The sequence below is a fragment of the Mchenga conophoros genome, linkage group LG20, assembly GCF_057382185.1.
Source record: "Mchenga conophoros isolate Kocher_MC1m ecotype Shallow Benthic linkage group LG20, M_conophoros_male_GT1.1, whole genome shotgun sequence".
Classification (NCBI taxonomy): domain Eukaryota; kingdom Metazoa; phylum Chordata; class Actinopteri; order Cichliformes; family Cichlidae; genus Mchenga; species Mchenga conophoros.
This window is the reverse complement of record NC_140545.1, coordinates 2,990,695-3,018,041: the sequence shown is the minus strand read 5'-3', so window position 1 is coordinate 3,018,041 and position 27,347 is coordinate 2,990,695. Positions and strand designations below refer to the sequence as shown.

General features: G+C 43.6%; 1 protein-coding gene across 13 annotated transcripts in view; it reads left to right on the top strand.

Moving 5' to 3' along the window:
• Nucleotides 1-27,347, top strand: part of huwe1 (HECT, UBA and WWE domain containing E3 ubiquitin protein ligase 1) — a 52,508-nt gene that overhangs the window by 21,588 nt on the left and 3,573 nt on the right. For 7 of the 13 annotated variants that reach the window (XM_085260824.1, XM_085260822.1, XM_085260816.1 and 4 more), the window contains 43 exons: nt 998-1,235; nt 1,551-1,898; nt 2,574-2,696; nt 2,796-2,891; nt 3,114-3,383; nt 3,682-3,834; nt 5,392-5,519; nt 5,624-5,705; nt 6,154-6,330; nt 6,436-6,987; nt 7,113-7,308; nt 7,430-7,597; nt 7,700-7,848; nt 7,949-8,015; nt 9,685-9,908; nt 9,997-10,208; nt 10,331-10,513; nt 10,714-10,886; nt 10,966-11,105; nt 11,281-11,356; nt 11,955-12,053; nt 14,268-14,395; nt 14,479-14,638; nt 15,023-15,251; nt 15,364-15,542; nt 15,633-15,722; nt 16,155-16,315; nt 16,439-16,481; nt 17,302-17,667; nt 17,851-18,061; nt 18,338-18,462; nt 19,512-19,732; nt 19,860-20,251; nt 20,374-21,034; nt 21,150-21,867; nt 21,992-22,080; nt 23,291-23,447; nt 23,569-23,701; nt 23,853-24,055; nt 24,160-24,395; nt 25,373-25,475; nt 25,678-25,827; nt 25,926-26,171. In XM_085260824.1, the coding sequence (XP_085116950.1) occupies nt 998-1,235; nt 1,551-1,898; nt 2,574-2,696; nt 2,796-2,891; nt 3,114-3,383; nt 3,682-3,834; nt 5,392-5,519; nt 5,624-5,705; nt 6,154-6,330; nt 6,436-6,987; nt 7,113-7,308; nt 7,430-7,597; nt 7,700-7,848; nt 7,949-8,015; nt 9,685-9,908; nt 9,997-10,208; nt 10,331-10,513; nt 10,714-10,886; nt 10,966-11,105; nt 11,281-11,356; nt 11,955-12,053; nt 14,268-14,395; nt 14,479-14,638; nt 15,023-15,251; nt 15,364-15,542; nt 15,633-15,722; nt 16,155-16,315; nt 16,439-16,481; nt 17,302-17,667; nt 17,851-18,061; nt 18,338-18,462; nt 19,512-19,732; nt 19,860-20,251; nt 20,374-21,034; nt 21,150-21,867; nt 21,992-22,080; nt 23,291-23,447; nt 23,569-23,701; nt 23,853-24,055; nt 24,160-24,395; nt 25,373-25,475; nt 25,678-25,827; nt 25,926-26,171 (8,855 nt within the window). The remainder of the gene's footprint in view (nt 1-997; nt 1,236-1,550; nt 1,899-2,573; nt 2,697-2,795; nt 2,892-3,113; nt 3,384-3,681; nt 3,835-5,391; nt 5,520-5,623; nt 5,706-6,153; nt 6,331-6,435; nt 6,988-7,112; nt 7,309-7,429; nt 7,598-7,699; nt 7,849-7,948; nt 8,016-9,684; nt 9,909-9,996; nt 10,209-10,330; nt 10,514-10,713; nt 10,887-10,965; nt 11,106-11,280; nt 11,357-11,954; nt 12,054-14,267; nt 14,396-14,478; nt 14,639-15,022; nt 15,252-15,363; nt 15,543-15,632; nt 15,723-16,154; nt 16,316-16,438; nt 16,482-17,301; nt 17,668-17,850; nt 18,062-18,337; nt 18,463-19,511; nt 19,733-19,859; nt 20,252-20,373; nt 21,035-21,149; nt 21,868-21,991; nt 22,081-23,290; nt 23,448-23,568; nt 23,702-23,852; nt 24,056-24,159; nt 24,396-25,372; nt 25,476-25,677; nt 25,828-25,925; nt 26,172-27,347) is intronic. The other 6 variants (XM_085260828.1, XM_085260825.1, XM_085260827.1 and 3 more) reach the window with 4 other exon arrangements.

Below are 27,347 nucleotides of genomic sequence, written 5' to 3'. Positions count from 1 at the left end.
AAAGAACACGAGTACCTCGTTGTTTGTAGGACTGCTGTTTATGGAAGTGGGTGACTTTTGTGTGTTAAAAGACCACTGCGTAGCTGCAGCTAGCAGCCACCAGGCCTTTATTCATATGGGCATATACTCAAACTCAAATGGTGTGACTTTGGTAGAGTTTGCCAAGCAGACAACATACAACTCAGAAATTCATCTTACTTTTGGACTTGGTATGCTTGATATGACTGCTCTCTGCCATCTTTGTTTTTATGTACTGTGCTGGAAATGGGGAGACTAGACACACAAGTGTTTTTGACAATTCTCATAGAATTCTTGAAATAAATGGTTGTCTCCCGCCATTTGTGACGCAGGTTTTCTTCTAAAATTGTGCATTCATTTTTTTGAAACTTTCTAAAGGCATTTGCCTCTGCTACTTTACGTTCTACTTGACACTCCTTCTCACTGACCTGATCGCTAATTATGCAGATAAAGCTTTACTTCAATTAAGACCATACACTTTCATTAAAATGAAATCCTAGTTTCGTGATCTATCCCCACATCCATTTTTCTTAACCGCTTGTCCAATTTAGGGTTACAGGGGGCTGAATCAGTTGTCGTAATGCGTGAGGCAGAATGCACTGTGGACAGTTAAGCACTCTATCACAGGGCTAATGGAGAAACAGACACTCATTCACACTTATATTCACAGCTACAGCCAGTTCAGTATCGCCAGTTAACCTAACGTCCATGTCTTTGGACTATGGGAGGAAGCCAGTGTACCCAGAGAGAACCGACACACGTACAGGGAGAACATGCAAGTTTATGTAGAAAGGCCTTAGATGGCCAATGAATTTGAATCCAAAACTTTGCTGTCAGGTGATGGTGCTAACCAATATACCACTGTCACTCATGTTTCATTTTTTCAATAATTACAGACATCATTTTTTTGCCCATCCCCCAAAAATATTATTTTGACATTTACTTAGTTTAATTGGTTGAGTTTTGTTTTTTTTAACAGGACATTTAACTGGGCACTGTCAATGGGAGGGAAGGTACCTGTATCTGAGGGTCTGGAGCATGCTGATCTACCAGATGGGACAGGGGAGTTCCTGGATGCCTGGTTAATGCTGGTGGAGAAGATGGTGAATCCAAGCACTGTGCTGGACTCACCCCATTCCTTGCCAGCTAAAATGCCTGGAGTTACACCCACCATGCCACAGTTCAGTGCCCTAAGGTTCCTTATTGTCACCCAGAAGGTCAGTATTAACTAAAATAACCAATTTCTAAGTGATTTCTAAGAGATTTTGTCTTTTGAAAAGATGAAAGAGATGAGCATTTATCCCTGTGTTTTCAAAAACAGTTGCTCAGTTGTATTTCTGCATTTTTAGTACTGTGCAGAGAAAAATGAAAAAGGATTGCAACAAATGTCCATGATCTTCATGCCCCCTAGAAATTCTTTATACTGTATTAATTTTTTTGTAGGCTTTAAATATGGTAGTTTTTTTTGTTTGTATTAATCTAAGGATTGTGTTGGTGTTTTATTATTGTAACACAGTTTCTCTTTCATAAAGGCTGCATTCAGCTGCATTCGCAATCTGTGGAATCGGAAGCCACTGAAGGTGTATGGGGGTAGGATGGCTGAATCCATGTTGGCTATTCTCTGCCACATACTAAGAGGGGAGCCTGTTATTCAGGAGCGCCTGGCAAAAGAGAGGGAGGGAACAGTGCGCCCAGATGATGAGGGAACCTCTGCCGGTTCGTTGGGACCTGGCACGACTCCAGGAGCATCTTCATCAAGTGGAGAGGCACCGCCAGTGAGTGGATCAACTTCTGGAGGGCCAACAGGAGGACCAGCTGATGATTCTACCAATTCTACGCCTCGCCGCGAGCCCCAAGTTAACCAGGCTCAGCTAACACAGGTATGTAGGGAAAGCTGTGGCAAATTGATCTTTCTCACCTGATTTTAGTCACAGTTTGGGGGACTGCCTCAGGAAGGGCATTTGGTGTAAAAATCTACCAACTCAAAATATGTGGAACTTCTCACTGTAGTGACAGCTATTTTTTTGGTTTGTTTTTCATAAGTTGTCTGATGTAACATTATTCCATTATATAACATTATTCCAGCAGCAATATTTTTTTTAGCTTGTTATGCTAGTGCTGCAGGTAGATGTGAGAGTACAGGTTAACTGCGTAATTTTATATCTAGATGCCGATGATTCTGGGTTTAGGAAATGTAACACCACCACCACCACCCTGCAGCCAGAGAAAGGGAGAAATTGAGAAACAACTTGGAGAGAGTAAGGAAATGAAGGAAAGAGTCATATTGAAGAAAAAAATAAGGACTTGAGAGACAAATTTCAGTGCTATAATAATAGTGTTGGGACAAGGTTTGTTTGGGGGCTTGAGAGAGATTAGAGAGAGAATTTATAGAGGCCTCTGTCATGTTTCAGAAAGAATGACTTTTTTTTTTCTCCTTCAGCATGCAAACTAGTTTGCTATCACTCACTTATGTGACATTGTTATGTAACGTCCTTTTATAGTTTCTTTTTTCACAACCTCATCTCTCTCTGTCTTTCTGTGGTGTGGTGTTCCAGCTGATGGATATGGGTTTCTCAAGAGAACATGCCATGGAGGCTCTACTGAACACCAGCACCATGGAGCAGGCCACCGAGTACCTCCTTACACACCCTCCTCCACTTCTTGGTGGAGCAGTAAGAGTAAGCTTTATACACAAAAACACACACACAGTACTTTAGTCCTTTACAATGTTTGAGAGAGACTTGGGTAGCTAACATTGTTGCTCTTATTCCATCTAGGATCTAACTATGTCCGAAGAAGACCAGATGATGAGAGCAATTGCCATGTCACTCGGGCAAGAGGTTAGCATGGAGCAGCGCTCCGACTCTCCTGAGGTGTGTTTCTTTTTTCGAGAAAAAAGCGTAGTGCTTTTTATTTGTTTTTGTTTCTAATGTCTCTGTAAAGCACTTTGAATCACCTTGTTGTTGAATTGTGCTATACAAATAAACTTGCCTTGCCTTGCCTAGTGTAAAACATTTTTTGTTCATTGAAACTGAATGAAGGATTAGTTTACTGTTTAGCTAAATAACTGTTGATCGTTGGTGTGTCTCCTTTAGGAAGCAGCACGACGGCGAGAGGAGGAGGACAGAAGAGCCAGGGAACGGGCAGAAGAGGAGGAGGCACGATGCTTGGAGCGCTTCATGGAGGCTGAGCCACTGGACCCCCAGGAGCTACATGCCTTCACTGACACCATGCTGCCTGGCTGCTTCCATCTTTTGGATGAGCTACCTGACACAGTCTACCGACTGTGCGACCTGCTAATGACTGCCATAAAGAGAAGTGGCCCTGAATACAGGGATCTCATCCTTGGTCAAGTTGTCCAACAGGTCAGTAGATGTTAATACTGTAGCCTGCTCTACAAGTTTATTTAAATTTAAAATGCAGGTTTTTCATGGACTTGAAAAAGGTAGGCAAGTCTCTTACTTTGAACCTTCTCAGGTGGAATGTTGTTAGTACATTTTGAATGCAGGTAAGGCAGTAATGCAGTTCATAAGCACCTCTGTACATTTGAAAGATGTGATTGTCGTCACTTCTTTTAAAAAAGAAAAGTTAAGCATCATAGTGACCCTAACAATAGCCATTTGTACACTTGTATAAGCCTGATTGTTGACATGTTGTGTGTAGGTGTGGGAGGCAGCAGACGTGCTGATCAAAGCAGCTGAGCCGCTGACTACCAGTGACACAAAGACGGTGTCTGAGTGGACCAGGCAGATGGCCACACTGCCCCAGGCCTCCAAGCTGGCAACACGAATTCTGCTGCTCACGCTGCTCTTTGAGGTACCAGAATTTTAGGTTCTTGTCATAGAATGTTTATCCATACAGTGCATTTGAAAAGTGTTAGGCCCGCTTAAGCTTTCTACATTTTGGATTATTACAGACTCCTTAATCAATTCTTTGCTACAAATGTTTTATTTGAAAATGGCAGAAATTCCAATTACAGAAGCATTTTTACACTTTAACACCATATGGTCTTTAAGTATTTCTTAAACTGGATTGAAGAAGACGTGCGCCTAAGTGAATTCATTGGACAGAATTGGAAAAGGCACACCTTGTTATGGAAAACCTCAGTTTAATGGTTTATGTAAGTGAAAAGCAATCCATTACGTTGAGAGACCTGCAAGATTAGATTATCTCTAGGCACAGATCTGGGCAAGGATAGAAATACATTTTTGCAGTATTTAATTATCCTAAGGCACAGTAGGCTCATTCATTTTTAAATGAAGGAAGCAACCACCACTACCAAAAACAACCCAAGCCCCAGTGGCCACTGAATATTAATCCAAAGTTCCTTTATGAATGAATATGGATGAAAAATGTATTGGATGACAACCATTGGTTAGAGCATTCCACCATTAAAGCCTTTATGGTATAGTAGTCACACGGGCATGACTCCTCAATGAAAGGCAAATGCCAGCAAATTCGTCTTTCACACAACATAAAGATTGAACTCTTGCCACATTTCAGATTTTGTGTTTATGAATCACACTTCATTAAAGTGAAACAAAACATAGATAATGTAATCTTAGGTAATACCATTCCACAAAAAAAACCCCCATAATACTATCCTTACAGTGACACAGATTGAGTGCATCATTATGCTTTGGGAATTAGGTTTTTAGGGAGGATTTTTAGAGACAAAACGGTTGTGCTTGTGCAATGCTTCCAGGAATAAGAGACACTTGGAAAAGGAACGTGGGCCGAGGTTATAGGACCGTTCCAAGAATATTATTTTTTTTTTGTTCTTTTGGGGGGCTGTCCATGTTACAAAAGTGTTTTTACCAAGTACTAAGTTGCGGCGGCATTTATGTACACGTTTTTCTTTCTTTCTTTTGTTTAAATAGATTAGGAGGAAGTTCTGAGACTAGGCAAGATTGTTTTTATAGTGTGCTTCACTATGTCTGAGAGTTCAGACTCATTTTTCCTCATCCTCTCACTCTCTGTACTTCATGCACAGTGATTGTTGAAAAGCACAAAGAGTTTGATGAATTCATGAATTTTTTTTCTCTACATCAAATCGAGGCATATTTTGGAAGACATGACACATTGTCCTCTCATGTACCTTTTATAGCGCCACATACAAACAGCAATTTGTCATAGAGGAAGCATTACAGTTTCACGCTTTGGTGCGGCTACAAATCATGCAACATGCACACTGTGCCCCAGTTCATCTGAAGTGAACCAGGGAAGGGTATGCACAGTGTCCTTAAGTCCTTTGTACACCTTAAGATGAGTCTGAACAGTAATGTTGAAATCTTATAAGGGTTTGAGTAGACAAATGAAGTGTCGCTGATTACCTATGCATCTCATGGAATTACTTGTTTTCGTTTTCTGTAGGAACTAAAGCTGCTGGGTGCCAGAGTGATTGAGAACAGTGGAATTCTTGATTTGCTCATAAAGCTGCTCGAGGTTGTGCAGCCTTGTCTGCAAGCAGCTAAAGAACACAAAGACATCCAGACACCGAAGTGAGTTTTGCACACCCCTACAAAGATCTTATCACTTGCAAATATGACACCAGCTTTTCATCATCATAGCGCTGATATGTTTTTGTGATGACTTTTTTCTGCAGATGGATCACACCAGTGCTGTTGATCATTGATTTCTATGAAAAGATGGCAGTCTCTTCAAAGCGCCGGGAACAAATGAACAAGGTAAAAAAAAAAAAAAACAACAACACAAAGCCAAAACAAAATGTAAAAAACACAGCTACAAATTATAGTAGTGAAGTAAAAAATGAAAAGATCAGCCTTGGCACAGCAATAAAAATGAGTATATATGAGGGTAAGGGTGGGGGGAAGAGCAGCATTTTGCTTGTATACATATTGATTACTCTTGGATTTCTTTATTAGAGTCTTGTGTAGAATTAGCTATAACTATACACAAAGGTATTTTTACAGGTAATGAGTGTATAGGAATTGGACAACATGTATGTAATCCTGTACAAACCTTTATCCACAAATACTGATTTAAGTTGTTGAGTTTGTTTGTTTTTAAATTTATATCAAGATTTCTTGCATAAACTTTGTTGGAGGGTATTTGTGTTATTCTGCTACATCTCTCTTGTACAGTTATGAACAATTTGTCTTGGTTGCCTTCTAGTATTTGCAGCCAAATGGGAATAACTGGCGATGGTTTGATGACCGCTCAGGCCGTTGGTGCAGCTACAGTGCTTCCAACAACAGTACCATTGATTCAGCATGGAGGGCTGGAGAGAGCAGTGTCCGCTTCACAGCTGGACGGCGGAGATACACTGTGCAGTTTAACACCATGGTGCAGGTATACATATTCCTTTTATATTTTTCCAGAGAATATCCCTTTTTAAGGTTAATTGTGTTAATAGACTTGGCTGGTTCCCTTTTCTAACACAACTTTATTGGGCAGGTAAATGAAGAGACCGGTAATAGGAGGCCAGTTATGCTCACTCTTCAGAAAGTGCCTCGCATCCCCAAGCCTTCCAAAACTGGTAGTGTTACGGATTCTGACCGAGAGGAGAGCGACCGGGGCAAAGTGGAAGAAAGCCAGAGCGATTTAGATTCGGGAACAGCAGTGGAGATGAACGCTCCTAAGGATGATACCAGCCAGCTGAAGGAGGCGACATCTGGCCCCTCATCTTCCCTGGAGTCTGACTACTCTCAGGGATCTGATATTGTTGTGCAAGGCCTAACTGAGGACATGACCACCGTTCTTATTCGGGCCTGTGTCAGTATGATTAGTGTCCCTGTGGACCCAGACACCCTTCATGCTACACTGCGTCTCTGTTTGCGCCTCACACGCAATCACCACTATGCAATGATGTTTGCTGAGCTGAAGAGCACACGGATGATTTTGGGGTTGACACAGAGCTCTGGCTTCAATGGCTTCACACCACTGGTTACTCTGTTGTTCAGACACATCATAGAAGATCCAGCCACACTGCGACACACCATGGAGAAGGTAAATCTAGTTTCATACTGAAACTTTAAATAAAACTCAACATGTTTAAAAGCTTCTGGTATTTAAACTATAGCATCATTTAAACTATATTGTCTAATAACATAAGCCAATTTTTGTTGTAACAGGTGGTGAGATCAGCAGTAACAAGTGGAGCAGGTAGTACCACATCAGGAGTAGTATCAGGCAGCCTTGGTTCCAGAGAAATCAATTATGTGCTTCGTGTCCTGGGGCCGGCTGCCTGCCGTAACCCTGAATGTTTTACTGAAACTGCTAGCAACTGTATCCGCATTGCTCTACCTGCACCTCGTGGAGCTGGCACCAGTAAGTGTGCAAACTTCTCCAATATGTGAAGTTTCTTTTTAAGTAAATTAAAAATAATTGAGCTATAATACACATTGCTTCCTGTAATATATGTTCTTTGCATACATTCTTTTTCCTCCAGCTTCTGACGATGAGTTTGAGAACCTTCGAATTAAGGGACCTAATGCTGTGCAGCTGGTGAAGACCACTCCTCTGAAACTATCACCATTACCACCGATCCCTGACACCATCAAAGAGGTCATCTATGACATGCTTAATGCTTTGGCTGCCTACCATGCTCCTGAAGAACGTAAGACATTTTAACAAGATATTGACTTGAGAAATTTTTGTGTAATTTGCACCAAAAGTCGTTTGAACATTTCGGGTATTAATGCATTTGTGTGTGTCTCAGCCGAGCGTCCAGAAGAACGTGCAGCAGCTGTACCCGGTGGTCAAGACCTTTGCCAGATTTTGCAGGATGTTGGTGATGATGTTTACCAGCAGTATCGGCTCACCCGTCAAGGAAGTGACTTTGACTCCCAGTCTGCATTCCATATCAACGTGAGTCTTCAGTGACATATAATCCTATTGTGCATGTGCACTGGAGTGTGCCATTTGTATCTGTTTCTAAGTTGATAATAAAACCATTTCTTCTTTTCAGAGTCAAGTATTTGCTGCTGATGGAGGCGTTGCAGAGTCTTCCCAGTCTGGTACACCACAAGGAGAAGGTGAGACTAAAAGCTCTTAACACCTGCGAATAGAGAGTTTTCTTATTTTAAGTGCAAAATAAATCGCAGGGCTGAAACATTGCCTCATGTGAATTCGGTGAACTTCACTGTGAACTCACTTCTTGTGAGTTCAGTTTTTTTTTTTTTTTTTTTTTTTTTTTGCCTGTCCCATTTGGTTCTTTAGCCGTCAGAATTGTTGTCTGAAGACCAACAAGGATACCCAACGGATTTACTTTGCCAAATGGATCATCACGGCCTTGCCGTATTGGTCCATTTGATCAACCTTTGTTGTTATTGTTTATTTTATTTTATTTTCACTTGTTACAGATGGGACAGACATGACTGAGGGATAGGAAAGGGAGAAAGAAAGATGAAGGGAAAGAAAAACAGAAGGGAAGAGGGACAGTGAGAAAGGGCACTTAAAAAGAGAAACAGGAGAAAAAAATCTCCTGGATCACCTGTTGAGAGAAAAAGAAGAAAAAACAAGCAAAAAAAAAAAACAGAGCAACATACTAAACACAACACTATCATCTTAATCTAGCTAAGTGTAAACAGCAGTAAACACTAAATATTGAATGTTGTTGTGCAGCAAGCAGGACCGACAGCGCATAATGTGCTTGGAAATAGCAGCCAATAGAGGTGTAGTTTATGTCTATGAACAGTGAACACCCGTGTGCACACCTGTGTGGATCAGCGCGCTTGTATTCAAAAGGTTTCCCCATGTAATGGTCTGCTAGAGGATGTAGAGAGCCATAGCCCCGTCCCCCAGGGCATGAAGCAGGCATGGAGATCCAGCCTCCAGACATCCAGAGGCCCCAGAGTGCGAGAGCCCAAGGAGGACCACCGGAGGGGCATCCGTGCCACCCTCCTAGGAAGAACTGAGAGCCCCAGATGAGGGGTCACCTAGTAGCCACGGAGCAGAAGCCAGAGGGGGCTGCAGTGGGAGATAGGCCTTTGGAGGGCCTGGGAGTTCCCAGAGAGGTGGAGTCTAAGACCCGACCTGACCTATAGACACAGACAAACAGGCACACACAGACACAAACATGCATTCCCACCCTCATGCACACATATACAAATACTCAGCACTGACTCAACGTAGGGATAGACATACATGGACACTGTACACACAATCACACTCCCCAAACAAACTCTATACCCCGGGTCCAGGTACCCTCACCCCTGGAGGGGGAAACGGCACCTAGACCCAGGAGATGTTACCCTTTCCCCCGGGGTGGAGGCAAGCAGACAGCCCCAGGCTCCGCAGCAGCAGAGAGGCCCCGCATCCCAGATCCCAATCGGACGACCAACACCTCCTCCCAGCCCCCCCGCCCCGATGGCCAGCAGAGAACAGGGGTGTGTGAAGACCCCAAACCTCCCTCCTCTCGCTCATGTGTAGTGTTGTCTCGCTCATGTGTAGTGTTGCTGCGTGTTGTTCTAAGGTGCACTTAAAACACGGGAGAGCATGGTGCTGCTGCCAGAGAGCAGCAGGTGTTAGCACGGCCCCTCAGTGTAGACACTGAGAACCCTCAGTGTCTACATGAATTTAAAATTGAGAGGTGGACACCGGCGCCAGAGGTGGGGTTGAATACACAGACCGTCCACTGGACGCCGTTAAGTGAGTTCAGTTTTATACAAGGCATAACTTATTGTGTTATGCTAACTTCCTCAGCCTCCACACCAGAAGAAATGCGGGAAGAGAAGAAGGAGCAGGAGGGAGAGAAGGGTACCACTTCAGATGAGAGTAAAGCAGCTAAGGTCAAGGCAAGCAAACCTCTAATGCCTACTTCTACCATCCTGAGACTACTGGCTGAGCTAGTGCGCTCCTACGTGGGAATCGCCACGCTAATCGCCTCCTACTGTTATACAGCTGGGCAGTCTGAGCTCATTAAGGAGGTGGGTAGCTGAACAAACTCTTCTCAGCCATTCACACATTGTATTCTCAAGCCTCTCAACTCATTTTGACATGCATGTATCCTAACAGGATTGCAGTGTCCTAGCCTTTGTGCTCGACCACTTGCTGCCTCACACCCAGAACTCAGAGGACAAGGACACCCCAGCATTGGCACGTCTTTTTCTAGCCAGCCTAGCAGCTGCTGGAACAGGCACTGATGCCCAGGTGTCCTTAGTGAATGAGGTAAAGGCTGCCCTAAGTCGAGCCCTAGCGATGCCAGAAGGTGCTGAAAAACATGCCAGGTAAATGGAATAGAAATGTCATACAACCCTGACTGTGTGTGGGGTTTTGTTATTGTTGTTGTTTGTTTTTTCTAAATCTATGCCAACCCATTTTCTCTCATCTTGGCAAACCTATTTTACAGGCTTCAGGCAGTGATGTGTATCATTAGCACCATCATGGAGTCATGCCCTTCAACATCCAGTTTCTATAGCACAGCAGCAGCCAAGACGCAACATAACGGCATGAACAACATTATAAGGCTCTTCCTTAAAAAAGGACTGGTCAATGACTTGGCACGTGTGCCACACAGCTTGGATTTGTCCAGGTATAAGATTAGCCTGAAAAATTAGCCAGTAGTTATCTGGTTTACCAGTTACTACTCGTATAACTTAGGTTCACTTCTGTCATAATACATTTTTGTGAGTAGTTCTGTTTCAGAATCAAGTTGGTTTTTCAGCAGTTATTAATACTAAAGAAATTGATCTGAAAGGGCTCCTTATTTTCCCTTTGTGTCCTTTGCTTTAGTCCCAACATGGCCAACACAGTGAATGCTGCCTTGAAGCCACTGGAAACTCTCTCACGAATTGTTAACCAGCCTAGCAGTCTCTTTGGGGGCAAGGGAGGCTCCAGCAAGAACAAGACTGAACACGACCCTGTGGGCACTGCCAGGGACAGCAACAGCAACACTCAGGACCAAGGTATCCACATGAGACAGATGAAATGCTTTAATAGCCTACTTTTCAAATGTATGATGCTCATGTGGGCCATCTGTTGTAGGAGAGTCGGGTGAGGCAGAGCCAGTGGATGGCAGCCACAGGGTCCAAGGAACAGACACTGATCTGATGGATGGAGAAACTGAGGGAGATGCAGTGGTCATTGCTGGCCAGCCAGAGGTTCTTAGCACACAGGCTATGCAGGTAAATAATGTATTAACATTGCATTACACACAACGCACACAATAGCTCAAACTACACTCAGATCCCCTGATCTGTAACATTTGTAATTAAAGGTCAGCACATAAGTGTGTGGATACCCATTCATTTTGTGCACCATGTGAAGGCTGACTGTGTATATCATTTCCTTTCCATGCAGGTAGAGAATGAGTTGGTGGATCTGATTGATGAGCTGTTGGAGAGAGATGCTGGCACTGTCAACAGCACAATTATAGGTAGGCAACTGGATTCATTTCAGGGGTGACAGTGAGTGTTGCTGGGCAATGAAAAGTATGGAGCAGTTCTCTGCACTGCTTGTGATAACTTAACCTTTCTGTAATAGGTGTAGGAAACAAGTCAGTGCATTGAAGCATTGGGGCGATTGTGGCTCAAGAGTTGGGAGTTCGCCTTGTAATTGGAAGGTTGCAGGTTCGAGCCCCGGCTCTGACAGTCTCAGTCGTTGTGTCCTTGGGCAAGACACTTCACCCATTGCCTACTGGTGGTGGTCAGAGGGCCTGGTGGCGCCAGTGTCCGGCAGCCTCGCCTCTGTCAGTGCGCCCCAGGGTGGCTGTGGCTACAATGTAGCTAGACATCACCAGTGTGTGGATGTGTGTGTGGATGGGTGGATGACTGGATATGTAAAGCGCTTTGGGGTCCTTAGGGACTAGTAAAGCGCTATATAAATACAGGCCATTTACCATTGAAGCACAAGCAGTGTTATTTATTTATTTATTTATTTATAATTATGTATGATTTCAAACTGAGTTCACTCTTGATTACAAACAGGCAGAACAGCCCAGAGCTGATGTAGCGTTTGTTTGTTCTGTTGATTAGTTGGACGCAGTGGTGAAGATGAATCGCAAGAGGACGTGTTGATGGATGAAGCCCCCTCCAATATTAGCCAAGCATCAACTCTTCAGGCCAACCGGGAAGGTACAACATTTTGACAAAATGAACAGTTATAGATATAACTTCTGTTCCCGTTCAGTCGATTCACTCGGTACAACACATAAGTACGAGATATCACGCCCCTGTGTGACCTGGGGAATGTTGCCATTCCCCTGGTGGAATGAGCTCTCGCAGCCCGGGGGCAAAGCGAGACCCTTGGTACGCCAGTGATATAGCTTCTATAATCCAGTGAGACAGTCGCTGTTTAGACAGAGCTCTACCTCCTGGCTGGATTAGCAAAGCAGACAAACAACTGGTCACATAAACGCACATTCTGAGTGCACTCAATGTCGGTATGTAGCACATGCACTGCGCACAAAATGCATCCTCCTCTGCTCCTTAGATGCAAAAGAAATGGAGCAGAAGCTGAAATTCCATTGAGCTGTAAGCTGCAGGAATGACCTTTGGCATTTAGGCACAATATGATTTTGAAGCCATCAGGAGAGAACTGTGTGCAGGAGGGATGCACAGACGGAGCATGAAGGTCAGAAACCAAAGCGAAAAGCAATGCAGTCTTTTATATGAAAGAAATTTCACATACTCAACGGGTTCAAAGGGGGGGCAGCAAAGGGCTTCTAGCACCAAAGACAAGTCCCATTCAGCGACACTGGACCTAACCATGGGTCTCAGCTGGTGAACCCCAGCTTAAATATAAACCTTATAAACCTTAATTGTAGAAAACGAAAGGGCCTTATCCAGCAGCTCCTTAAGTAATGTCAAAACATCCACAATAGAGCTTGTGGATCTATAACAGTCCTAGTCGTAATCATAGATGCCATCATGCCCAAAAACCATAGTATCATTTGGAAATGTAGTCTGCATATGAGCTGAAACTGAGCGAGGCTGCAATGAAACAAAGCCACTATGTGCTGCGACAAATGTGTGTGACTGGAAAGCTAGCATATTTCCAAACCGAGGAAAGAAATCTGCTAAATGTCGATTAGCGTTGGGTTACTTAACTTAATCCCTGGTTCTTTGATAACAGAGTGAGGTGTTTTTGAAAGTTCATAGAGAAACTCAGTGACAGCTGTGTCGCTCTGGAGCAAGCGACAAGAGCCCAGTCATATAGATGAGCTAGGATGCGGACGCCCCTCTTTCTGAGGGGGGCTAACGATGACTCTGCGCATTTGTTAGGAGGCACATTTGACTTGACCTTGTTAAGGAGAGGTGTCAGTGGGCTGTCTGCAGGAACCAGCGACTCTAGCTCTCCCAGGCACATCGCCTATAACGTCTAGAGCAAGGGTGTCAAACTCAAATACACAGTGGGCCAAAATTCAAAACTGGAACAAGGTCGCGGGCTAACGTTAATATTTATGGAAAAAAAAAATCTTCCTCCAGATTTAAGAATGAATCTCTTCTTATGGACTCAAACAAGTTTTGCTGAAAAACTGAATATGGAACAAGCAAAGCTTAATACTAAACAATATATATATTAGCTGTATAATACTAGTAGGCCAGCTCTAATAGTAATTTGGTATGGCTTCGCAGCCTAATTACAATTGGCCCAATTGTAATTAGGCTGCGGGCCAAATCTGGCCCACGGGCCAGAGTTTGACACCTATGGTCTAGAGCATAGTGACGGGGCTCATGACGCGGACAGTGCCAGCCTGAGCATGATAGATCTTGTTCAGCTGCGATGCGGAGAATCTGCAGTGCTTGGACAGCAGAGTTGCAGGGTCACCGACACGATGGTTGTGGGACAGGGCCAGGTAATCAGCCAGGGAAGACTCCATAGGAGGTGGGTTAACAAAGCCAGCCTCCTCAGCGCCTTCCAGCTCTATGTACTGTCAATAGTAATGCACAGTGACGCGTTTCCATGATGCGGTTAGCTTGGAGACAAATTCTGGGAACATGGTTAGCACCACCAGGGGCAGTTAAGCTAACTTCAAGCAGCAGACAACAGAGCTAACAAGCAGCAGCAAGCTGCAACTATGCAGAATTGTTTTAGCGAGGTGAAGAGCATAACAGCTGAGGGATGACTGATGTAAAGGGGTATATGTGCAGGCAGGGTCATGCACATGTCATCACAGGTCATCTGTGTGCCTTTAAGGAGTGAATAAAGGTTTCTCTAGCTAGGACACGTGGGGTGTGATATCTCATACTTATGTGTTGTACTGAGTGAATTGACTGAAAGGGAACACTATTGTTCTGTTATTTGTTGAGATGTACATGTAAAGTATTGACGGGCTCTTCCATCAGACTCCATGAACATCTTAGAACCAGAGGATGAGGAGCACACACAGGAGGAGGATTCTAGTGGCAGCAATGATGATGAAGACAGCCAAGATGAAGAGGAGGAAGAGGAAGAAGAGGAGGAGGAAGATCAGGTAGGGGTTAATGCAGTGAAGCTCGTTAAAAAACCTTGATTTTTCTTTATGTTTAAGATTTATTTCCTGTACCATTTGTTAAGGATGATGAAGAAGGAGATGAGGATGATGATGATGAAGGTTCGGAGATGGAGTTGGACGAAGACTTCCCTGATATCAATGCTGCACCACACATTCGCTTTGAAAGGTTTGACAGGGATGATGACCTCATCATAGAGTTTGACAACATGTTCTCCAACAATGGTAAGCGGGATAATCTGATAGTTTTTGTAAGGTCACGTAGTTTTCACGCCCTTAATCCCAAAGGAGTCCTTTCTAAGCAAATCTATTTTTATTTTTTTGGTATAAAATTGAGCTTCCTGATTAACAGAAAAGCTTCAGTTTGATACACGTACTGATGTTTCTTGCAAAAACCACCAGTATGCAGAATAATAATTATACCCGTTGTGCTGATACCAAAATGTTTAGCTCTACTAAGTGGTCCTGTTCAGTAGCTTGTTAAAAATAACAAATCATAAGATACAGAAAATGTATTTAAATAAATTTTACTTTTCATGAACGTTTTTAGGTTTATGCTAGAGGTTTCTCCCTAATGTCTGCGTGCTGTGTTCTGTTTTTCTCTATCAGCTGACATCCCTCCTTCCCCAGGCAACATCCCTAGCTCCCACCCACTGATGGTGCGTCATGCTGACCACGGATCCCTCACCCTAGGCGTGGCAGGCACTAGCAGCCGCTTGGCGCAGGGCATGGGCCGCAGCCAGCGAACACTACGTCAGCTCACTGCCAACAGTGGACACACAATCCATGTCCACTACCCTCATAACCGTCAGCCCAACCCTCCACTTATCTTACAAAGGTTGAAACCATGTTTGTTTATGTGGCTCTATTAAGCAGCTCCTGTTTTACACCAGCTTTCTTTGTCTGCCTGAACATTAAAAAGGCATTTCCTTCTTTTCTTTCTTCTTCAGACTTCTAGGTCCCAGTGCAGCAGCAGACATTTTACAGCTTTCCAGTTCTCTGCCTTTACAATCACGTGGTCGCGCCCGCCTTTTGGTTGGAAATGAGGATGTGCATATCATAGCTCGTTCTGATGATGAGTTATTGGACGACTTCTTCCATGAGCAGAGCAGTACTGGAGGTCAAGCGGGTATATATTACCATAGACTTCAGCGCATTGTAGGGGTCGGGTTTATTATTAACTTAAATGCGTAACATTTTTATCCTTTTGTTTCTTTAGGGACCCTCTCTAGCATTCCTACTGCCTTGACTAGATGGACAGATGAGTGCAAAGTGCTGGATGCAGAGAGTATGCACGACTGTGTTGCAGGTAAACTAGAGGTTTCTTTTCAGTGGTAGTAAGGTAGTCATATGATTAATGAAAACATTTTATGACTTCTTTTATTTATTGTGTGTGTCATCTTTTTGGTACCTTCAGAAAATATTTATATTCCTGAGAACTGGACCATGAATAATTTGGATATGGTAGTCAAGTGGTTGGACATTCCCTGTTAATTTCAGACAAATCTATAGTTAGCATATAGGCTTTTTATTGCATTTTATTTAAAGACAGCAGTTCACATAGTTGTGATCTGATTTTTAGTGAGATGGTTAGAATTCATTACATTTTTTTGGTGACCAGTGAAAAACAAAATGTTTTAGTAACTTGACCAAAAATTACTTTGACTTGGTGACATTTCACAAACCTTTTGAGTTTAAATTGAAAACTATTTTTGATTTGAATGCCCCCATCTGCTTTTAGTGGTTAAGGTGCCTATCCTGCAGCATCTGGAAAGTCTGCGAGATGAGGAATTGGAAGAGCGCAGAGAGAAGAGAAGGCGGCAGCTAGCTGAGGAGGAAGAGTCCAAACAGAATGAAAGGAGGGCCTCTGGAGCAGAACAGGCCAGAGAACAGAGCCTGCAGGTGAGCAGATGATTGCAGTCTGTGCACAAGGATGTATTTTCAGATACAATAGTGCATGCATTTTTGGTAGATACACTCATGTTTTGTTTTGTTTTTCCTAACATCAGCATTTTGTGTCCACAGGGTTCTGGATTGGGGACGGTTAATGGTGCAGAGAACACAGCAGGTACTGACATTTATAAAGATTTTGCTTTTGTTTCTGTTTTAATGTTAAATTCCTTGACCTATGTGGATTGGACAACCCAGAGGCAAGTGGCCAGCTTGCTGTGCGTGCTGTGGGATGAGGTAGTAGTTTGTATAGTTTTAGGATCACACCAGATCTGGGAGATAACTATACAGTCTACTGTCTTTCTTATGGCAACGCCATACCAGCTCGACATCTTCATTTGTTTCATAGGAGATGATCTCTTAACTCGTAATTTTTTTTTTGAGAATTATTGCCGCTACATTGTTTTAAGAACCTTATTCTAAATATTTACATTTTTGATATACAACATGTATATCTTTTGTTCAGTGTATTATTTTTATTGTCTGTGCTGTGGTGAGGTAGTAAGTTGTGTTGTTGTTGGGGATCAGGATTGTGCACCCCGTTAAGGAGATAACTATACAACTTACTGCCTTCCTCAGCAGAGGCCTTTGTCATCTGTTAAATAGCTATTCACCAGCTAATCACCACAGTGTTATTTCTGACATATCTGTGCCCTGATTTTCCTTTTTTGAATATTATTAACACCTTTTTGAAAGGGTTTTGAAAAATTTTTGGAAGCAGTTGTGTGAATGGAAAATGTTTACTGTAATTACATATTTTTAACAGGAACACGTGCACAAGTAGCTGGCAGATATAGCAGAAAAGTGATATTAAGATGCAACAGTCATGTTGAGGCATTGTCAGATATGTAAATTGTTTTTAAGACTTGAATCTATTCAAATAAAAATAATTTAAACTGTCCCTTTTCTTCACACAAGTGTTTCTTTGAATATTGCAGAGGGTGAGCAGGCTCAGGGTGGTACTGTGTCATGTCTGGATCCACCCAGGGTTTCAGAGGGCTTCCTCACTGCCCCACCATCTGGAGAAGTCACTCCAACCACACCTGCTCCTCATGAACAGGCCTTAGTCTCGCTGGAGACTGCTATTAGTCAGCAGGTCCACCAACCAATAGCTGACCTTTTACTGGCTGAGTCGCATGCTAGCTCACTGGCTGCTTTGGCAGGGGCTGGCCTTCCACCCTTGTCGACAGCCGAGAGGCCAAACAGTGAAGCGGAGGCATCTCAGATGGAAATGTCCCCAGCACCTGCAATCGGTGAGAGAGTCGGAGGTGGTGGTGGAGGAACGTTGGATGAAGGCAGGGAAGGTAGACTAACTTTGAAAACTCTATTTATACAGACTGGCTAACCGTAAGGAAGCATATTTGTAATTTAAATAATGGTATAGAAGCTATCATAACACATAATGAAACCAAGGAATTTAGATGTAGTGCATTAAATGATCAGATAACTTCCTAGCCCGAATGATAAGCTCCCTTTTCTTTTCACAGCCTCTCTAAGTCCAGACATTGTAGAGAACTCTGAGCCTGCAGCAGCTGGTGTGTCACAACTGGAAGGGTCACCAATGGATACCAGCAGCCCTGCCTCTGCCACCCAGGAAGAAGCTGCCCCCAACCCTGCCCAGCCCACCCAGCTTTCTCAGGAGCTGTCTGGAAGTGGGGAAAGTGGCCTGACTGACAGGCAAACTGATGCAGAAACTGGGTGGGTAGAAACTAGAAGTTCATTACTGACCAAGTCTCTGTTTAAAAGCAGTATATTCTGCCATTTGAACCTCTTGGACTGATGTTGAGGAAGTTTGACAGAAAAAAAATCACGGTCTATACGTATCTTTAAAATTGTTCCAACCTTTTGTTAAATTTCCACATAGGATTCAAAAGGCATCTCATGCAGTTAGAACTTTAAGATCAATAGATGGTGCACATAATTTTGATAGCAATGATAGTCTTTGTTTTTTTTTGTTTGTTTGAATATGTGCAGCTCTACTTCTGTTTCATCTCCTGGGGAAACTATGCCCAGGAGTGACAGTGCTGACAGCCAGTCTCAGGCCATCCAGGAAGAGCCCCTTCCCTCTACAAGCAATGAGGAGGAGGATCCACTTGCAGGTAAAGTACTCTGCTACTTCTGCAATTGTTAATTGTCATGCCTCAGGAATACCTGAAGGAGATTTGATTACATTTGGTTTAAATGTTCACTTGGATGAATTGATGAGAATATGGTAGTCAGAGGTCCATGTTAACATTAACCTCACAATAATGTTTTTGCCATATTACAGTCATTATGATTACCTCAGACATATCAATAATTTGATGACAGTTTTGACATTTTATTTCTATCTTTGCTGGAGTAATTATAATGCTTTGCAAAAAACTGTGTTCTGGTTGTTTTTGTGACCATATTTCACATTTGGTCAGATACTGATTTTTGCTGCTGCTGCTCCTTGTTGATGGTAATCTTTTGTACCCTCTATTTAATTCCTGCCAAGTCTTCATTGAAACTTGAGATACTTGAATGTAAACTGCAATTTGGATGGTTAGTGGATATATGACTGAAGGGTAGAATCTCTGCGTATGCCACCGTCAGACTACGTGACATTTTTATCTGTTGTGATGGTTACTATGTCTGATTGGACAGCCATAAAATGTTGGATTTATTGATTGAGAGACAACAGATTACACATTGCTCCCCAATCAATCATGACTTCTATCATTTATTGATGTGTGTGACGTCATTGGAAAGGAGTAACTAACTAGCATGTTTAAGATAAAAAGTAGTAACCAAAATAGTTTGTGAAATGCTGGCTCTTATTTTAATCTGTTTTAGTATTCCATCTAGCTGCTTTGTTGTCATCATTCTGGTTTATCGTGTTTATAGTATTACACAGCTTAGTGGTATGAAAAACATCAGTGTGTTTGTTTTGGTCAGGTGCCAAAAGCGATACAACCTTCATGGAAGAACCATAAAAATTCTAATGTGAAATTTTGGACATATCTTGCAAGAGGAGCCCTTTTGTTGCCAACACAAACAGATGCTTTACGTTGCCTGGATTGGTCGCAGTCTGGCTGATATTCTGTAGTGAACCCTGCAATAATAAACTGTATAATATTAATTGTTTCATTTTGGGGGTTTGTTTTGTTCTACTTTGTGATGGCAGGCATCAGCCTGCCAGAGGGTGTAGATCCCTCCTTCTTGGCAGCTCTTCCTGAGGACATCCGCCGAGAGGTGCTGCAGAATCAGCTTGGCATCAGACCACCCTCCCGTCCTCCAGTTGCTACAAGCTTGCCATCCTCTACTGCACCTGTATTGGGAGGGCCAGGGGTTACAGAGGTCAGCCCTGAATTCCTGGCAGCATTACCACCTGCCATCCAGGAGGAGGTGAGAAGTTATGTTTTTTTTTTTTTCAATTGCGTGAGTAAGCAAAATGCTTACTCATAGATATTTCGAACAAAAGAAGTCACTGACAATTGGTTCTATTTACTAAGCATGCCATTGGTTGTCTTAGGTTCTTGCCCAGCAGCGAGCAGAGCAACAGCGTAGGGAACTAGCCCAGCAGCCTCCCCAAGGAGACACACCTTTAGATCCCGTAACTTTCATCCAGACACTGCCATCAGAGCTCCGTCGCAGTGTTCTTGAAGACATGGAGGACAGCGTGTTGGCTGTCATGCCTCCAGACATTGCTGCTGAAGCTGCTGCATTACGTAGAGAGCAAGAGGCACGTCAGAGACAACTGATGCATGAAAGGCTTTTTGGTCATAGTTCATCTTCAGCCCTCTCAGCCATCTTGCGCTCACCGGCCTTCACTAGCCGGTTAGGAAGCAATCGTGGCGTCCAGTACACCCGACTGGCTGTGCAGAGAGGAGGGACATTTCAGATGGGTGGAGGAACAAACCACAGGTATAATAACAGTGATCTAATTTTTTGAAATGTTTTCCTTTTTAAATAAAATGTCGGTTTGGCATTTAGGAAATCTTACAGAAGTTTTGACAGGTGACATACTGTTACTACTTTTTCTTCAGACCATCCAGTTCAAGTGTCGACTCCCTGTTGCGCCTGCGTGGACGATTGCTTCTGGACCACGAGGCTTTGTCCTGCCTGCTGGTTTTGCTGTTTGTGGATGAACCGAAACTCAACACCAGCCGTTTGCACCGTGTGCTCAGGAACCTCTGCTACCATTCTCAGACACGTGGGTGGGTCATTCGCAGCCTGTTGTCAATACTCCAACGAAGCAGTGAGAGTGAGGTATGCGTGGAGACCTCACGTCTAGAGGACTCTCGCGGCAAGAGGACCAGCCAGGGAAGCTGTGGAGGAAAAGGCACAGCCACCTCGTCCCTCTCCTCATCTTCATCTTCTTCTTCTTCATCCCCAGCTTCCTCCTTAGAGTTATTGAACAGGGTGGAGTCTCGCAGTTCCAGTCAGCTTTCCTGGCTCTCTGTTTCTATGGATGCAGCATTGGGTTGCCGAACAAACATTTTCCAGATTCAGCGAGCATCAGGTAGGAAGCACGCTGACAGGCATTCAGCTGGAGGCTCTTCAAGTTCTGGGACATTGGGAGGTGTGTCAGCAGGTGCAACGAGTGTCACATGTGCTGGAGGTGGAGGCTCCACTGTTCACATCCACCCACAAGCTGCTCCAGTGGTCTGTCGACATGTGCTGGACACACTTATTCAGCTAGCCAAGGTGAGGGTTTAGCTATATTGATCTAAATCTTTGTCCATTCTGTGTTCTAAGACTTGAAATGAAGTTGGTTACGCAAGTTATTCAGTGTCCTTTTGTTTTTTCTTTTCTTCTGTAGGTGTTCCCCAGCCACTTCACGCAGCAGCGTTGTAAGGACTTGTCAGCTTCGTCTTCTGACCTAGACTCTCGTCTTTGTTCAGGCTCCTCAGGAGGAGGGGGTGGAGGTGGAGGCTCTAGGTCAGGGTCACAGTCTCAGACCAACCCTAATGTCTCCAACACCCAGAACTCCCTGGGGTCTACTGCCTCTACCCTCCAGTCTCTAGGAATCTCCACCGATTTTTGGGACCTACTGGTCAAGCTTGACAACATGAATGTCAGCCGTAAGGGCAAAGCCTCAATGAAGACGGTGCCTCTAGGTGGAAGTGCAGAGGCAGAGGGAGCCCAGTTCAGCTTGGAGACCTCTCCTCTAGGCCAGCTGATGAACATGTTGTCCCACCCTGTGATCAGACGGAGCTCCTTGCTCACTGAAAAGCTGCTGCGCCTGCTCTCCCTCATATCCATTGCCCTCCCTGACAACAAGGCCACAGAGGTGCCTGCTGGACACCCAACTCCACAGGCTCCTAACCCCAACACGGCAACCAGCTCAGGAGCCACAGCCTCAGTCACAACACAAGGCACCGCCGCAGTGGGCGCTATGCAGTCCACTGTGGCAGGCCCAGGGGCTTCTGTAGGAGCTGTAGCCCAGGGTACATCCTCAGGGACAAGTATAGCAACCTCTCAGACATCCTCTACAACAATCTCTATACCCACGTCCACTGGAACAATCTCTACAGGTAGTGGTACTTTATTCCTGAATAAAATGTGATCAAATCTTACATTTAAATCTTACAATGCAAGAGATTTTATTAGAAAATGATCATTTTTATTAATGAAAATGTTTTTGTTTTTTTTTCAAAACAGGAAAACAGAGGGGTGCTGTTAGCAATACAGAGAGTGAAAAGTTGGCTTCCACTGGACTGACAGAAAAACAGCTTCAACTGTCTGTGGAGGTATGATGAAATGATTTAAAGAAATGTTGAGGGGTTTTCCAAGATATTTCTCTGAATAACTTCTAAGGGTCAATTAAGGCAAGCTTGTTGGTAAACTGAGTTAAGTTGAAGTCAGGATACATTTAGTTTTTGGGCTCAAAACTAAAATTCAGTAATATTTTGCATTAAGTAGCTCTAGATCATCAGGCATTTCAGTTTTTGAGGCAAGGACTTCAGATATTGAAAACACATTTTTCTTTTAATATCCTGTTAGTGGAAGAGTTGCCTGATGTTTGCGATTCTCTCGTGGCAGAGACACAAATGTTAAAACACATTTTAGGATGTTGTTTAAAAAAAAAAAAAGCCTGTCTTCTTTTTTCACAGTCTACAGTAAATTCTTCAGTAAAAATGTGTTTTAAGAAGTAACAAAAGTGCAGTGGTTTGTCTGTTAAACACTATTAGGGAAAAATAAAATGCTGGACTCCCAGATAAATTAACCAGACTACTTTGAGAATGTTGACTGTGTTTTCTTCATCCAGAATTAAGAGTAGATTATTATGGCTGGATAATATTACTTTATGTGAGGAGGGGGGAAAAATCAGAGCAGAAAAGGGTTTTTTTGTTTGTTTTTTTTAAGTCAGATTACATAAAAAATTAAAAAAACAACAACTCTCAACTCCTTTCTTGTGACCTTTGTGCCAAAGGTTTCTTGGCATAATCGGTGTTTGGGTAAATGGGTGAATGAGGCAAGTTGTGTAAAGCGCTTTGAGTGCTCAGAGTAGAAAGTGCTATATAAGAACCAGTCCATTTACCAAATATATTTGTAAGCAGCCATCAAGGAAGTTTTAGTGCTGTCCTTGGGTGTTAGTGCTGGCCAAGATGTTCAAGTAGGCCAGGGAACTATACACAGCAATCGCACTTGTCAAATACATGCTTGGCTGCAGTACGGACAGATCACCTCATCTGGTTACGCCCTTATTGGTAGCTTTTTGTGTTTAGGAGCATAAACAGCAGCTTGTTCATGACAGTGTGTTCTTGGAACCTGGATTCATGCAGAAGTAATGCAGCATAACATGTGTCGATAGTTTTAGGAAATTGTCTTACTGCTTGTTCATAATGATCTCATTTGTTAAGATGTCTTTAAGTCTTTATATATTTTTCTGTTCTTTGTTTTCAACATTTATTTTTGCAATGATGTGTTTTCACAAATGATTCTTTTCCTCTGCGAAAGGTGTTGACATCTCACTCGTGTTCAGAGGAAGGTCTGGAAGATGCAGCTAACATTCTGCTGCAGCTTTCTAGAGGAGATGCTTCCACCAGAGACACTGTACTCAGACTGCTGCTTAGCGGCGCAAGACATCTCGGATACACTCTTTGCAAACAGATTGGTAGGTTTTGGGGAAGAGCGTAGGTGCCAGTTCATATTCCTGTTTTCAGTTCAGTGCAGTTTTTTTTTCTTTACAAACTTTTGGAACATTATTTTTTTTTCTTTTTTCTTTTTTTTTAAAGGGACATTACTGGCCGAGCTTAGAGAGTACAATTTGGAGCAGCAGAGACGGGCACAAGCTGATTCACATTCCCCTGACGCACCTCCCGAGGATTCCTCCATATCAGCTAGACTGAAGGGCAAGATGACAAGCAGGTTAGCTCATGACAATTCTCATCGGTCAGTGGCATTATTTTGTCAGCATAGATGACTGGCAGATTAGAAAAAAAATATACTCATTAAATTTGCATCGTAATGATGACTATAAACTCCTATGCCTTGTATGTGTCTGTTGATTGGGACACAGGTTTGACGGGTCAGAGAGTGTGGTGATTGTTGCGGCACAGAAGCGCACTCTTGGGGGACGTGAACTGCAGCTTCCTTGTATGAGCTCACTAACATCCAAGACATCAACACAGAAGTTTTTCTTGCGAGTGCTGCAGGTTATCATCCAGCTCCGTGAGGACACAAGGCGCGCCAACAAGAAGGCCAAACAGACAGGGCGCTTGGGTAAAAAACATGCTACATATACAGTGCTTTCTTGGTTTTTGTGTACAATATAGTCATCGTGTCTCAATGATTAAAACCCCTTTCTTCCATTTGTGACTGGCAAGGCTCCACCAGTTTGGGCTCAGCAAGCAGCATCCAGGCTGCGGTGCGTCAGCTGGAGGCCGAGGCTGATGCCATCATCCAGATGGTGAGAGAGGGGCAACGGGCACGTCGGCTGCAACAGGCCCCCCCACCCACCGCCCCTTCTGCCTCTGCCGCCGTCGCTGCCGGATCCTCAATGGCTGCCCCACATCCTCCTGCTGGGGCTGCTGCCCCTGTTGGCACGGCTGCTGCTGCCACGGTTAGCATGGGCTCCACTGACAGCAGGCATTCTTACTCACACAGTCAATCATCATTTTAATGAAAAGTCATCATTGACTATGCGGTGTGACCTTCACAGTGAATTTATTCATACTTGGTGTGGTGGTCATCAAGATACATACTATTAGTCATTTGCCTTGAATTTGCCTGTTTTGGATTTGGACATTTTAATCTATTAGCCAACCCATTAATTATATTGCACATGCCTTTAAAAAGTAGGAAACTCCAATTCTAACCTTTGTATTGGATTTAATTATTTGTAAACACATTTTACATTCACCCTATAGTTTGCTACTTCAAGTAATTTATGCATTGTGACATCTGCTTTGCTGCTATGATGAACATTGACAGCTCCAACAGAGAGACAGATGGGCCAGTGATTCATTGCACTCTTTATCATTCTTTGCATTGATGTAGTCTAGTTTTGATGGTGCCTAGATGTGAATGTGCTGCCTGCTCCAAATGGTTTGATTTGTTTCACTGAAGTCGTCTGTTTGCTGGCTGATGTTGCTTCATGCTTTTGGCCCACCCTCCCCTTCCTCCCGCCCTCCTTTCCTTCCTTACTTGCTGTGTCAGTGGATCATGGGAATGTCATTTTGCATGACAGTCTCAGTCAAGATTGAACACTATTAGGGATGCTCTGATGTTCTTGGCCAATACTGTATCAAAAACAGACTGGAGGAGTGTATTCTGTATATACTATTTAATTTTCAGCCTATTAAAAATGTAACCATAAATGTACCTAAATTTGTTACACAAAACAGATAAATATTAGTCACTGCTCTATTGGCCAATAGCTCAGTTTCAGTAAACAAGATGATTATTGGCAAATAAATCTGTGCATCCCTAATTATTTCCAAACAAGCCATCATGTCAATCATTATTTTGTTTTGTTTTTTCCCCCTGTTGTTCACATTCTGTTTCTGCCTCTGGTTCTGCCTGGTTTATTTTCTGTAGTCTGAAGGCCAGTCGGTTTCAGAATCCCAGTCAGCACAGAGAGATGATTCTCCAATGGATGTGGACCAGCCGTCTCCTCTAGAGCAAGACCCTGCACCTCTGGGTATGACTCACAAGCATCCTGTTAATTATACCTTAAAACACTCTCTGCTTTACTGTGATTTTTAACAAGCAGCTGCAATACAGATAAATACGTTTTTAATCACAGACTAGAGAGCAGTCTTGTTAACAGTCAAAATGAAATGTACATGACAGCTGACAGCAACGTTGATGCAATGATTCGGTCTATACTGTAACTTTATTAGATGAAGAAGGAAATGGTCAATCAGAGAGTGAAGAGAGACTTCCAGATCTCCCTCTGCTCAGTGAGCAGCTGTTGTTGGATGAATTATGGGATATGCTCGGGGAGTGTCTGAAAGAACTAGAGGAATCACATGACCAGCATGCCGTCCTGGGTAGGTGGAAATTCAGAAATGTACTTACTGTGATTTTTATATTCTACTAATTGCTATCAGGGATTAAGTAATATGTTCTCCTAATGCTGTTTTCCCAGTTCTCCAGCCTGCTGTGGAGGCATTCTTTCTAGTCCATGCCACAGAGCGAGAGAGCAAACCTCCTGTGAGGGATACGCGGGAGAGCCAGCTTTCTCACATCAAAGATGAACCTCCACCACTGTCTCCAGCACCTCTTACACCTGCCACACCTTCATCTCTAGACCCATTCTTTTCCAGGGAACCATCCTCCATGCACATCTCTTCAAATCTGCCACCAGACACTCAGAAGTTTCTCCGCTTTGCTGGTAAGCCTAAAATATTCAAATAAGGAGAATGATAAAGCTTTGTTTTAGTTTTCTTTTCTTTCTTTCTGGCTCTTGACGAAGGCGGTCACACTTTTCTCCTCTCCTCCTCTCCCTTAGCTTCCCTGCTTAGCCTCTTGTGTCCTTGTCTAGTCTCGTGGTTTTTTTTGTATTACTTTCACTGGAATGCTCTCACAGTCTGTTCTTTAAAACCTACAAGAGGAATTATGGATTTGATCAACTGGTCCCTGAATGCAATTGACACCCTTTTCTCAACGAGAAGCCTGGGCTCGGGTGAGCCTGAGTGTCCTGGAGGGACTTTCCGTGCCGGATACACGATGGACGGGTGGCATAACTGGAGGGTCGTGTGCCTGGCGGGACTGTCGATCGAAGACGCTGAAGATATCTACCTATTCGGAACCATGATAACAGGGTTCTTGCTGATTGGAGCTGGCTTGGCCCTGACTTATCGAAGAATTAAGAAAGCGGAACCAGCTGTTCAAACCCCCACAAGGCTGCCCGCTGGGATTGAAACGATGGGACGAGGCGTGAGTTCTCAAAATGGGCTCATTGAGTGCAGCACAGATAAGATCTTGGAGAAGCTTGTGGCTGCCGTGAACACTCAGAGCTCTTATTCTGAGCGCAAATTGGATCACATCTTGGAGAAGCTCACTGCGGTCGAGTTCTCAGAATCGGCTCTTTGAGCACGAGAACGACAACATCACAGAGCGTAATTTTGATAAAATCATGGAGAAGCTCGCAGCTCTCCAACGGAAGATTGAGAGACCAGTGTCGGACTGTTAGGACTGCTTTGAAATTCATACGAGTCGTTCGCACTAAAGTAAAAACCACCATCACTTCATGCAGATACCACTTAGGCGCCAGCTGTGATCTCAAGGCTAGAGCTGAACAAAAACACCCTGATAACAGTCTGTGCTTAGACTGTTCTTCCTATCCTACGCAAGGCCACCGGGGTTGGCTGGAAGACACTCATCCCCCCTCCCCCTCCAAACGCCTTCGACGCTTATTCCCTTCCGATGCAGATGGTGGATCAAGGAGACCAGCGCATAGGCTGCAGGCCCGGATGCACTGTCTACACTGGCTGTCTCTCACCCTTTACCCATCCTTGTTGCTTGTCATGTGTTTCTTTGGTGTATTAAGAGTTTTTCATGTGCAGAG